General features: G+C 40.4%; 1 protein-coding gene across 1 annotated transcript in view; it reads left to right on the top strand.

Annotated features, from left to right (window-relative positions):
- The window catches only part of LOC122554446 (phosphodiesterase 4D interacting protein), a 161,417-nt gene that overhangs the window by 129,016 nt on the left and 18,757 nt on the right, over window positions 1-13,644 (top strand). The window contains exons 30-35 of the mRNA XM_043699507.1: window positions 2,033-2,164; window positions 3,046-3,168; window positions 5,400-5,589; window positions 6,673-6,794; window positions 7,241-7,450; window positions 8,334-8,450. Of these exons, the coding sequence (XP_043555442.1) occupies window positions 2,033-2,164; window positions 3,046-3,168; window positions 5,400-5,589; window positions 6,673-6,794; window positions 7,241-7,450; window positions 8,334-8,450 (894 nt within the window). The remainder of the gene's footprint in view (window positions 1-2,032; window positions 2,165-3,045; window positions 3,169-5,399; window positions 5,590-6,672; window positions 6,795-7,240; window positions 7,451-8,333; window positions 8,451-13,644) is intronic.

Below are 13,644 nucleotides of genomic sequence, written 5' to 3'. Positions count from 1 at the left end.
GCACACTGGGGAAAGATCACCTTCTAAGGTATTTCACTAAAGTAAAACGAGGGTCCGTTCAGTTCTTAGACCCCTCATTGCCTCAAAATTAAAGTTAATAGTTTCTTGCATGAGTAGAAAATGCCTTTGTTTTTGCAACTGCAGGGAAGCTCTGAGAAATGTCAAAGTTCTATGTTTTACTGGGTTTTTCTCTGCAAAGATTGAGCTGAACTGATTTAGAACCTTTGTATATAACTTAGAGATGATATTTTTTGACTAAAGAGTATTTTTGCAATTAGAAATATCAGATTTCAGTGCAACTCTGTGAAGTGTCTTTAAGGTCTTTTTTGCATTAGAAAATCATGAAATGCAATTGGGTATTGTAATTATTAAAGCTTTAGCTATCAAATTCTTAAAATTACTGTGACCAATTAAAACATTAGGGAGTGAAATAGATCTTATTATACTCCATATAAATTAATTTGAGGCCTTTTAAAGGGATTGCTGAAAAATGCAGCCAATAAATTGATTTTGAAGAAAAAACACTTGGCTTTGAGTGGAAGCGGAGTGCTTCTCCTGACCCCAATTGAAGACTGTAATTGTTTACAACTTGGAGCTAGAATTCCTTTCCACAATCAGAGAGCTATTAGTCTGTCAGGAGCAAATGAGGATGAGAAACACCCTGTGAATGGAAGAGCACAAGAGAGCCAGATGCTGTGTTTGGAGGAGAAACTTCTCTCTGATTCTGTCTGTATCTCTCTGATTCTGTCTGTATCTCTCATGTGTGGGACAGTGGGGGTCGCTGGTGGCCCACGCAATTGATTCTTTTTCCTGGGTCATTACATGGACAAATTCCGCATATTTGCTCTTTCCTACTACACATGAGATGTGCAGCAAACAAGGTGGGCGGCACGGTGGCACAGTGGTTAGCACTGCTGCCTCACAGCGCCAGAGACCCGGGTTCAATTCCCGCCTCAGGCGACTGACTGTGTGGAGTTTGCACGTTCTCCCCGTGTCTGCGTGGGTTTCCTCCGGGTGCTCCGGTTTCCTCCCACCATCCAAAGATGTGCAGGGTCAGGTGAATTGGCCATACTAAATTGCCCGTAGTGTTAGGTAAGGGGTAAATGTAGGGGTATGGGTGGGTTTCGCTTTGCGGGTCGGTGTGGACTTGTTGGGCCGAAGGGCCTGTTTCCACACTGTAATCTAATCTAATCTAATCTCTATACTTATTGCTGGACTGTGGAGTAACTAGTTGCTGTTTTGTGGTTTATATCATGCAATGATTATAGTTTGTAGTTTAAGGTGGAAGGGACACCAAGGATGACTGAGGGATTGGGCTGGATTGATATGTGCAGAGGTCACTGACGCTGACCAAAGGTGGGTGAGAAGGCAGCAGGGTAACCAGTGGAGGACCTGAATAGATTAATGTCAGCATCCTCTCCAAGAACAAAGTCAGTGAATGCCTCTGGGTACCCGATTAAATATGGCTTCACAGCTTTCAACTCCTTGAGGTAACAGCAGTAGTGCTGATTTTCTGCTTGCTCCCAGCCAGAAAATTAGCTGTGTTCTTTGTATATCCCTATGAAATGGGCTGAGAGGCAAGGAAAACTAACCTGCCCCTGAGCAGAAGTGATGCTTGCCTCCATGTCTACTGATTAACTTAGACTGTGCTATAGCACTGTTCACCCACTGGGTGAATCCATACCTACTCAGGTCAATGAACTAGCTTTGAAGGCAGTAATGTTGTAATTATGTCCAGGTCAGGGGAAGAGGTAGGGATGGGAAAATCAAAAGGGTGCTTTTTTGTGATGCATTCCCCACTCTCTCACATAAAGTTTATGTGCAATCTTTAGTGAAAAATTACCATTGAGTAGGAGGCAAATTGCATTGTTCCCTAGCATATATTACGGTTTGCAGAAGACATGCCAAACAAAAGAAAAAAATGAAAGTAGAAATAAAATTAAAAGTTTGATCATCTCCTTGTTGATGGTAATATATTTTTTAAAAAGTGAGTTGTGCTTTTGTTATAACTTTTTATTTCTTTTGAGTGTAGGTGCAGAGTTGCTGGAAGAACATCTTCGGGAGATTCGTACAATGCGACAACGCCTAGAGGAGTCTATCCATGCAAACAACCGACTTAGGGAGCAACTCGAAATGCGTCTGGCTGCTGCAGCCATGGAAAATGGTAGGATGATCTCAGAATTCATACATTTTACATTCTACTTCAAATAGTTGTGATTTTGATGACAAAGTAACTTACCAAAAGATGTTTGAGGAAAAACCTGTCAAAAATGAGACTATATACTTCATGCTCCCACAGCAACATCAGAACTAACCTAGTAGGTAGTGGGATGATTCTCATTGCAGCTTTCATTCTGAAGGCTAATTCCTAATCTTTACCTCTTACACCTCTGCAGCAACGTGACTGAGATGTGAGGTTCAGCAGATCAGGGCACTAAACCTGTCTCTTTATATTGAATAGGTAAACCCTGGCCGTCTCCCAGTGAGTTCTCGGGTCTTCAATTTGGCATTTCTTGATGGTTCCAGCTGTAGTGGCTGCTCCTGTGGCATTAGCGCTATCTTTCTTTGGAAACCATTTCCTGCCTGTATGATTGGCTCTCCCCTCCGTTATATTACCCTGAGGATACACCTTCAATGATGTGTCCTCTTTCTCCAGATGCAGCATCAGAATGGCCATGTAAATGTTGGTGCAGTTGAACTGTAGATCCTCCCAGATGGGGCGGCAGCCTTTTGGGGGTGAGCTCGTCCTTATTAGGGCGGCAGGCCAGCAGCAAGAACCTGGTAAAATGTGGCCCTGGATTCTGCTATCTGACCAAGAAAGTTCACCCATCCCTTGCTAACTATCTCTCAGACTAGTGGAACAAATCTACACAAAGTATTTTGTATCTTTGTTATTTGTAGATACAAAATAGTACATGTGTCTACAAGTTTATCAGATGACTAATCATTTGACACTTTGTCAAATGCTGATTAACTGGAACCCTTGATGCAGATTTTTCACTCCCAGCATTTGTTTCTGACTTGGTCCTCCTCATTTTCTTGTAGCTGGTGCTCCAAGCAACACCTACATCCAGGGACTGGAAACAATGACTCAACTGTCAGAAGAAAACCGAAAAATGAGAGAAGAGATTCTGACTCTGCAGAGCCGGCTTTCTCAAGTGCCCATGGGTTAGATACAGAACAAAAACTAAAATTCCCTGTTTTTCTCAGTAATTAGCAGTGCACGAATTGCAGTCTCAAATATTGCACTTTTCAAAGCACTTGTTCCAACAGATTATTTTGGTTGTTCATTAGTTGATGAATAAAATGGACAATTCTTAAGAGCTGTTCGATATTTCTCATGTAGAAAGCAGGAACACTGATGGTTACAGCTTGAAGAACTGTGGGGTATCATATGGAGGAATCCTCCACCCATATTCTCACCCTTCACTTTATGTAAAAACATCTTTCAACTGTATCAGTCATTCCTCCAGAGGCCTATGAGGCCAACAGTTCTTCCAAGGAGCTATTTTAAGATAACTGCTTGTTTAGACCAATACTTAGCATGGTGCAGCTGTAGGCTTGTCTTCCTCAAATGTTAAATAACAATCTTGTTTCTAGTTAGTGATGTTTCACCTCTAGCATTTGAAAATGAATAGCACGAATGTTGTTGGCATAGTGCTGAGTTATAGAAGATTGGAAAGAAAGTTTCTCCATCTCTTTGCTTCCATTGCTCAGTTACATCTACATGGATTTAGGTTTGCAATCAAAAAGAGAAATGGTTGAATTCCACATTTAACTAGTCATTCGAGGATATAGATTTGGTGTCAAAGGAAGGAAGAAATTAGTAATTACTGGATGAAGCCTATATAATATCCCAAAAAAGTAGGGCGAACTACATAATGAGTGATAGGTTTTTTTTCTTATTAACCTGCTCTGTCAGGATGTCAAACTTTACTTTAGTATCTTTCTTGTCATCCACAAGTCCTGCTGAATTTAATGGCCCCATCACAATGGCATGCTGCTGGTGGTAGCTCCCACCTTCACCTAATCTACTTTTCAGCACTGCCACTGATGTTACTCTTGCCAGAAGTACAGAAAACTTCCCAAAATGTCTGTACCTTCAGAAGCAGTAATGTCAGTGATAAATGCTAAACAAATTAGCTCTTTGAACATCCTAACTATGTTTATCTTTTGAGTTGTGTAACCCATATAAGGAGCTGGTGCCACAAATACAGCCTTTGTGTAGTAAGCAACAGACTAGCTGAGGAACTTCTTAATCCATTGCTTAAAGTGCCTTTGAATGCTGGCTGGTGTTGCTGTACCTAGTGTAAATTCTCAATAGGAAGTGTAACTCGCAAGCAAACAAAAGTGTAGGTTACACCTACAATGTTGTTAGGAAGGGAGTTCCAGGATTTTGATCAGTGACAGTGAAAGAACAGCAAGTGCATTTTGAGTCACTGAAATGTCATCCTCAAAGCCTATTCATCATCTATCAGCCACAAGTGTAATGGAATACACTCTACTTGTCTGAATGAGTAAAGCTCCAACAGTACTTAAGAAACTCAATACCATCCAAGACAAAGTAGCCCAATTTATTGGCACCCTATCCATCACCCACAATATTCATTCCCTTTATCACTGATCACAGTTGCAGCAGTGTGTATAGTCTGAGATACACTGTAGTGATAAAGCAAAGTTCCTTAAACAGCACCTACCTTCAAAACCATGACCTCTACTATGCAAAAGGACAAGGGCAGCAGATGCACGGGAACACCACCTCCAAGTTTCCCACCAAGCAAAACACCACTCTGTCACTGTATCTTCACCATCACTGTTCAAGATCCTGAAATTCTGTTCTTAACAACACTGTGGATGTATCTACATTATGTGGATTGTAGCAGATACAGAATGTAGCTCACTGCCACTACTTCCAGTGCAGTTAGGGATGGGTATAAATATTGGCATAAATTAAAACGCTTGCATCTGGTGAAATAAATAATAAAAACATCAATGGTATATAGTTTGGAGGGTGGAGAAACTTGTAGGTGGTTTTAGTTACATGCATCTGCTGCCCTTGTCCTTCTAGGTGATAGAGGTCATTGTAATAGGATGTCATTATGTACTATATAACTTTTCATCTCTCCATTTCACTCTGTTCATTTAAGATTCTCCTTAAAACTTACCACTTGATCAGGTTTTGAGGCAAATTCCCCATTCCTCCTCCTTAGCTTGGAGTAGATTTTACTTATACCTTGGTGAAAAGGCAAGAAATGTTTTTCCATATTAATCAAAGCAAGTTATTTTTGTTTTTGTTTAAAAGTAAAATTTGCAACTTTTATATGCAATCTTCATAAATAATACGCAATTAATGTTTAACATTGGTTGTGAAATTAATTGTTTTTATTTTAAATCCACAGAACAGGCCAAAGAAATGGAGCAACTGAGGGAGAGTCTGTTAGCAATCAGGGCTAGATATAAGCTGTTGGAGACAGAGCTGGATCAGTGGAGAGAAGAGAACAACAGATTGCAGGCCCAAGTCAGGGACACACAGGAGGAAGCACTACAGCTCAGAGAGCAACAGCAATGCAGCCAAAACAAAAACAAAAGGTATTGAAATCAATGTTCTATTTTTCTAATTTATGTATATGCCAGTGATGTTCATTCTACTTGTTCCAAGAGCTTGCATTACTCAGCTGGATTCCATCCAGCTTTGAAGTTCCTCAAAAACTGTTCATTGGCATTGTCGATTGTCAGAAAAACCCATCTGGTTCACAGATGTCTTATGGGGTTGGAAGCTGCTGTCCTTACCTGGCCTCACCTACTGTGACTGACTCCAGACCCACAGTGACTCTGAGTTGCCTCTGGGCAATTTGGGATAAACAATAAATGCTGGCCTAGCCATCTACATCCCTTGAATGAATATTTTAAGAAACACAATATGTCCTGTGCATTTCTGATTTTAAGTGAGCTGTTTCAAGGAATTAAAAGTTGACTGTGTATTTTCATGCATGGGTTATGCATTTGCATTCCGTACAGATAATGGGCACAAAAAGTCACAAAATTTAAAGTATTAAGTAAAATGTGTTTGAATAACTTGCATCCAATTCTTAGTGGATGTGAGTCCACATTACAGAATTGGCATCTATAGTTTACAAATATGTTGGCAGTGAAGGTAACAATAGGCAGTGTGTAGAATGGAATTAGTATTTTATACTGAATTGAAGCTGATTGCTGGAGAGTATAGAGAGCTCTACCCAAGAGTTCTACACTTATACAATGCCTCTGTGTGCTGGCTGTGATAACAAAGCAAAGCCAAGTGACATTCTTCATTTATGTTCCGTACATTGGTCCTCACATACCATACTTATATTGAAGCAGAATGGTAGCACGTCAATGTCATAATTAAACCAGCTGATGGGATATGATAGTTCAATGAATTCCATTCCCAAAACAGGGATTAGCTCAAATTGTCAGTGGGGATTTGAAGATCTCACTGAAACAGATTGTCTTAGATGTGTGAGCAATAAGGAGGTAAAAATTTCCTCTGTGTGTATTGTAGGCAAAACCATATCCTTGTTTCAGAACAAAATTTACATTTTTTGCTTCAGAGTAGGCATGGATGAAATCTTATAGACCCACGTTAACTCTATTCTTCCTCTTTTGCCTTATCTGTTTTGTCAATCTGCCCAGGCTTTTGCAGGAGATCACTATGCTACAACAGCAACTAAGTGAAAGTCACCAGCTACTGCATTCTCTCCAGTCTGAGATTCAAGTGTATGAGAGGCTGTATGGAAAGAAGAAACCTTTCCAAGGTAGGAAGAGTCTATTCATATTTAGATTCTTTCAGTTCTATTTGAATTATAAACTATTCTGAAAAGCTAGTGAAATCTAATTCTAGATTTTTGTATTTATTATAAAATGATTAGAATGCATAAGAAACCCACTTAGACTGTCAAGCCCATGCCAGCTCTGCTAGAGAAGTTTAGCTAGTCCCAGTCCCTGGCCCATAGCTCTGCAAATGTTTCCCCCTCTTGTCTTTCTCTATTTCCCATTGGAAATTAAATTTATTTCCACCACCCTTTCAGGCATTGTGTTCCAGATTATAAACACATTGATGTGTCAATATGTTCTCCACTATTTGGAAAATAAGGTATCACTATCCTTCATCAATCACAAAATCTCAGGCAATTTGGCATTATAAATTCCAAACAGAGACATAAAGATCACAATTATAAAAGTTGTGTTTTCTCCCTTACAGTTTACTCTGGAAGTGCTCAGCCCCACAGTGACATCCGTGACTTCCTAACCCAAATCAGAGGCCTTCGGATTCAGCTGGAGCACAGTATCCATACTAACGGCTGCCTACGGAAACAGCTGAAAGAACAGATGGATGAACATCGACCAGCCAATCTTAATATCAATCATTCATCATCTAGCGAACATGGCAACAGTAAACAGATGTTCCAGGGTAAGACGACTAGAGATGCGGTTGATATATAGAGTGAAATTAAAGTCAATGTAATGAGAAATGGTTTGGTGGCCTAGTTAATAGTGCAGTGAAAGGCAGGAGTGGGGATGTAATGGGACAGAATTTAAATCTTCTAATTACTGAAACCATTTAGATTCGTTATGGAATGTGCTCCATTTTTTGCTTTTATTTACAATTTTCCTGAATTACTAATTCAAATACAAAGTATTGAAGCACTTTGTGCTTAACTCAGTTACTGCCAACAAACTTGAGATTCACTGAGAGAAACACAGTTGTCAACTTTATACTCTTAATGTGTTTGGCTCCCTTGGAAAATCTTGAAAAAATTGTAGCTTTTCAATTCTTCTCATTCAATTGGGTCTTATTTTGTTAAAGATGGAGAGAGGTGTTAGAAAAATTGTACAGTGTCCTGGCAAGGTCACAGTTGCATATTTTGTCATGATATATCAGCGTGTTATATCTGAATATCTTAAAAGTCTTGCACCAAGTGTGAAAGGGTTACACTTATGGAGCTGCAAATGTAGCAGTCCCTGCTAATCTGCAAATTTCCTTCACAACAGTGGTTAATCTGCAGTTGGCCTCAATACTTTCTGAGCATTAAGGATCAGGAAAAGTTAAACAATTACATTCAAGTTGGAAACTGATTTGGTGTCATCACCACATTTGGAAATACTACAGTTGGTTCCCACATCCAAATCATTTGTATAGATTGTGATAGCACTGGAGCCAACCATTGATCCTTGCAGCAAATCCCTAGTAACACCCTGCCATCCTGAGAATGAGCTGCTCTCTGCTGATTATAGTTCTTCTAAGATTAAACTTAAGTATTGCTTTTCCTCTTTCCATTTATACTTCTTTGCAGATTGTGTGCCATCGCCACCTGTTCGAGACACTGGCTTGTTCTCGCCATTCCAAATGCACTCAAAGGCAACTTCATCAATGGAGGATTTTAAAATGGAAGACATATCACGTCAACATGGTGGGTATACAGCTTTATTTGTCACTATTTGCTATCCTTCAATTAACTAAAGTTTGAATATAGCTTCACTTGTTTCCTTCCTACCTCCTTCCTTGCTTTGGATGGGAGAGCAAGGAAAAGCAATATGAAAAATAGAGTACAATTCTGAAGCGTGCACAAGAACAGAGAAATGTGGGACACGAGCATAAACCACTGAAGGAAGCAGGGCTTGTTGAAAGGTGATTAGAAAAGCATATGGGATACTGGGCTTTAGAAATAGAGACAGACACGATAAAGCCAAGGAAATTATGATGAACCTTTATTGAACACTAATTCAACTTCTGATGAAATGTGTCTAATTCCAGACACTACATGAGGAAAGGTGTGAAGATTTTAGACAGGATGCAGAAAGGATTTGCAACAATGGTTCAGGGGATGGGGAACTTCAGTTACAAAGATAGTTTGTAGAAACTGGGACTATTCTCAAAAGAGAAGATTAAGAGGAGATTTGATTGAGATATTTAGAGTAGATAGAAAGAGGCAGCCCTATTACATTAGGGATGGAGAACCAAAGGACACCAATTTAAAGTAATTTGCTTAAAAAAAATCCAAAGGCAACATAGCAAGCCCCTCATTATGTGGCTAGTAATGATCTGCAATGCACTGCCTAAAATAATAGTGTATGTAGAAAAATTGAGCTTTCAAAAGGGAACGGGTTAATCATCTGGAGAGAGATAATTGCAGTACTCTAGGAACACAGCAGGGGAGTGGGACTAGCTAAATTCTTTTTAAAGAAAAAAGCTTGATGAACTCAGTGGCCTCCCTTTGTGATGTAATCATTCTATGGCTGCTGTCTGAAAGAATGGGATTTAGGTCTGTTGCATCCTAGGAGACTGACACTTATACTGAGCTAGGATCAGTGGTGCTGGAAGAACACAGCAATTCAGGCAGCATCCGAGGAGCTTCGAAATCGACGTTTCGGGCAAAAGCCCTTCATCAGGAATAAATGAAGGGCTTTTGCCCGAAACTGAATTGCTGTGCTCTTCCAGCACCACTGATCCAGAATCTGGTTTCCAGCATCTGCAGACATTGTTTTTACCTTATACTGAGCTAGCTCATTTTCACAATGCTAACAAGATGGGAGTGTGAGGAAGTGGAAATATCTGTTCTTTAACTTGATATGCACTCTCAATTATTGGACTCAGATTACACTTGTGGTTGGTATGGAAGTCATGTTGTGGGTTTTAGAGTATGGAAACACTTTTTTTGATACTGTTATGATCCTGGATGGGACATTCAAATTTACATTACAGTCTGGTTAAGGACCAGTAAACATTTCGTTTGGAGACAAAGTTTGAAATCTCAGATAATTACTTAGAGAATAAAGTTACAAGATTCCATAGATTTAAGCAATAAAAATAAACTTTATATTTGCTTATCAAAGTTGTAAGTACGCCTTGTACTCTTAACATCCAGAATGAACATGAGGTAAACACAAATTAAAAGGAAAACTGCACGTGAGATGGTCAATACAATGAAAACCGATCCATCAAATTTCTCAGTAACTCACTGAGACAAGAGTGATTACTTTGAGTCACAAAAATTCTTTAAAACACAATTCTCTCCTGCAAAGAATTTCAGCCTTTCTCCATCAGAGTAAGTTTAATCCGTAGCCCAACAGCAGCTCTGCTCCACCTGTGTTTTATCATAATATAATAATTTAATGTATTCTGTTATCCCCCTATTATTTCTATCAGTTTCTTCATAAGAGATTTGCACAAAACTATATAAAATGACATGGAGCTCTTAGTTCAGATGCTGAAAACCAAAATGAAATTGAGTATTATTGTGCAGTAATGGGGAGGTGATTGTGTAGTTGCATAGCTGCTTGACTAGTAATCCAGAGACCCAGGTAATGCTTTGTGGGTTCATATATGAATCCAACCATGGTAGATGGTGGAATTTGAATTTTTAAAAAAAAAATTAGATAAACGGTCTAATCATTGAGTGTAATGTTAGTCCTACATGGAGAAAAATCTGTCCTTACCTGGTTAAAACAGAGCCATCACTTAGCATCAGAAACAGCCAAACTTGGCCATGTTGACCCTGCAATATCCTGGTTATAGAATCATAGAGTCATTCAGCACAGAAACTGACCCTTTAGTCCAACCAGTCCATGCCGATCATAATCCCAACTAAACTTGTCCCACCTGCCTGCTCCTGCCCTGTATTCCTCCAAACATTTCCTATTCATGTATTTATCGAAAAGCCTTTTAAACGTTGTAACTGGACCCACGTTCACCACTTCCTCAGAAAGTTATTCCACAAGTGAACCACCCTCTGTGTAAAATAAATTGCCCCTCATGTCTTTTTTTAATTTCTCTCCTCTCACCTTAAAAATATGCTCTCTAGTCTTGAATTCCCTCATCCCGGGGGGAAAAAAACCCTATCATTAACCCTATCTATATTCCTCATGATTTTACAAACTTCTGTAAGGTCCCCTCTCAACCTCCTATGCTCCAGTGAAAAAACTCCAGCCTTCTTTTATAACTCAAATCTTCCATACCCAGCAACATCCTGGTAGATCTCTTCTGAACTCTCTCTAGTTTAAAAACATCCTTTCTATAACAGGATGATCAGTGGACTCAGTGCTCCAGAAGATGCCTCACCAATGTCTTGTACCTCACCTTGCTATTTAAGTCAACATGACTTAAATAGCAAGGAGAAAAGCCTGAGTTGTCTTTGATATTGGTAGGCTTTATGGGCTGACGAGTGGTAAATGGAATTTAATCCCAAAAAATATGAGGGTTTGCATTTTTGGAGGATCAACAGGTACACACTTGCCTTGTTGGATATTAGGACTCTAGGAAGTACAGAGGATCATAGGGACCTTGATTTGCATGTCCATGATCCTTGAGGACAGCAAGATAGTTATGAGGTGGTTAAGAAGGCATATGACATACTTACCTTTATTAGTCAGGGAACTGAATACAATAGCAAGGAGTTAAGATAGAATTGTATATAACATTAGTTAGGCCACAGCTGGAGTACTGTGTGCAGTTCTGATCACCACACTGTAGGAACGATGTGACTGCACTCGAGAGGATGCAGAAGAGATGCACCAATGTGTTGCCTGGATTGGAGCAATTCAGCTATGAAGAAAGACGAGATAGGCTGAGGTTGTTTTCCTTAGAGTAGAGAAGGCTGAGGGGAAAATCTGAATGAGATATTTAAAGGTCTGAGGGGTGTAGATAGAGAGAAACATTTTCCCTTAGTTGTGGGGCCAAAATCTTGGAACTTGAACATAACGGGAGATTCTGTGTGGCAGATGGTAGGGTTATTGGTAGAGTTTACTATTCTGAATTGTGTCAATGTCAGAATAGGGTTCACCCAGTTCAGGGGGCAGTTAGGGAAAGTTTCAAGACTAACTGTGAACTCTTTGCTTTAAGGGGGATTAGCATCTCCTCCGTTTCCCGCACCGCTGCCCTAACACAACCACCCTCCAACCACAACAAGGGTAGAGTCCCCCTAGTCCTCACATTCTACCCCACTAGGGTCCAAGTCTATAACATTATCCTCCGCCATTTTTGCCACCTGCTGTCAGACCCCACCACCAAAGTTAATTTCCCTCCCCACCCCTATCCACTTTTCGCAGGGACCGTTCCCTCCACGACTTCTTTGTTAGGTCCACACTACCCACCAAACCCCCCTCCACACCCGGAAGTTTCCCGTGTAGCCGCACAAGTTGCAAAACATCCCCCTCAGCTCCGTCAAAGGCTCCAAAGAATCATTCCAAGTTTGGCAAAGATTCACCTGCATTTTCTCCAACCTGATTTATTTCATCCGTTGCTCTAGATATGGTGTCCTTTACATTGAAGAGGCCAAACACAAATGTATGGCGCGGTTCAGCTGACGTTTTTAGTCAGTATGCTCCAATCAACCCCATCTTCCAATCATCACCCATTTCAACTCCCCCCTCCCATTCTCCCAAAAACATGTCCATCCTGAGCCTCCTCCATCATCAAAACAAAGCTACACACAAGCTTAGAAAAATGCCACCTCATCTTCTGCCTCGGGAGCTTCCAACTAAACGGCCTTAACGTGGAATTCACCAGCATCCAAATCTCTCCACCCCACCCTCCCCACCTCGTCCCAAGTCCAACCCTCCATCTCCACCCCATCCCCTTAACCTGACCTCCCTGTCCATCTTCCTTCCCAGCTATCTGCTGCATCCGTCCCACTGACCAGTCACAACTATATCCTACCTTCATCCATCTATCACTATCCCACCCACCTTTCCCCCCAGCCCCATCCCACCCTCTATTTATTTCGCAGTCCCTTCCTCCCCCCTCAGTCCTGATGATAGGTTCCAGTCTGAAATGTTGACTCTCCTCCTCTGATGCTGCCTGACTTGCTGTGCTTTTTTCAGCTCAATTCTTTATCCACCATGCAAAACAGTCAATTTAAACTATTGAATAAAAGATCTCATATCCCGTGATACTCTGAATTGTCCTTGCCAACTGGCCTGTAAAATACACAGAGCAAGGGTTTCATTCTAGTGAGTTTGGGGAGAGGAGTAAGATCTTTAATCTGTCAAAACTTTGATAAATCTTTGCTTTGTGCATTTTGGAAGGTGTCCTATCTGAGTCTGGCTTAGTTCAGAATTGATAACAAGAGTCACTGCTTATTCATGATATGTTAAAAGTTGCCAAGATGCTTTCATGCTTCATCAGTCCAATTGCTGTTCCCATTCTATGCATTTCCTGTCTTTATGGGCTTGATGAGAATGGTTTGTATGGTCTACATAGATTTTGGCAAAGTCTTGACAAAGTTCCATATGGCAGACAGTTGTGAAAGATGAGAACACATTTGATCAATATGTGAGTAGCAAGCCAAAATTGACTCAAGTGGCAGAAAGCAAAGGTCAGCATGCTGTTTTTGTGACTGGAAGACTGTTTCCCATGCAGTTTCATAGGGTTATGTTAGGGATTCTTGCCATTTGTGTTATACATCAGTGAATCAGGTTAAAAATCACACAACACCAGGTTATAGTCCAACAGGTATAATTGGAAGCACTCTAGCTTTCGGAGCATCGCTCCTTCATCAGGTGATAGTGGAGGGCTCAATCCTAACACACAGAATTTATAGCAAAAATCTACAGTGTGATGTAACTGAAATTATACACTGAAAAATTGTCTGTTAAGTCCTTTATCTG

The sequence above is a fragment of the Chiloscyllium plagiosum genome, chromosome 11 (assembly GCF_004010195.1).
Source record: "Chiloscyllium plagiosum isolate BGI_BamShark_2017 chromosome 11, ASM401019v2, whole genome shotgun sequence".
NCBI lineage: Eukaryota > Metazoa > Chordata > Chondrichthyes > Orectolobiformes > Hemiscylliidae > Chiloscyllium > Chiloscyllium plagiosum.
The sequence above is the reverse complement of the archived record's forward strand: the minus strand, read 5'-3'. Positions and strand labels throughout refer to the sequence as shown.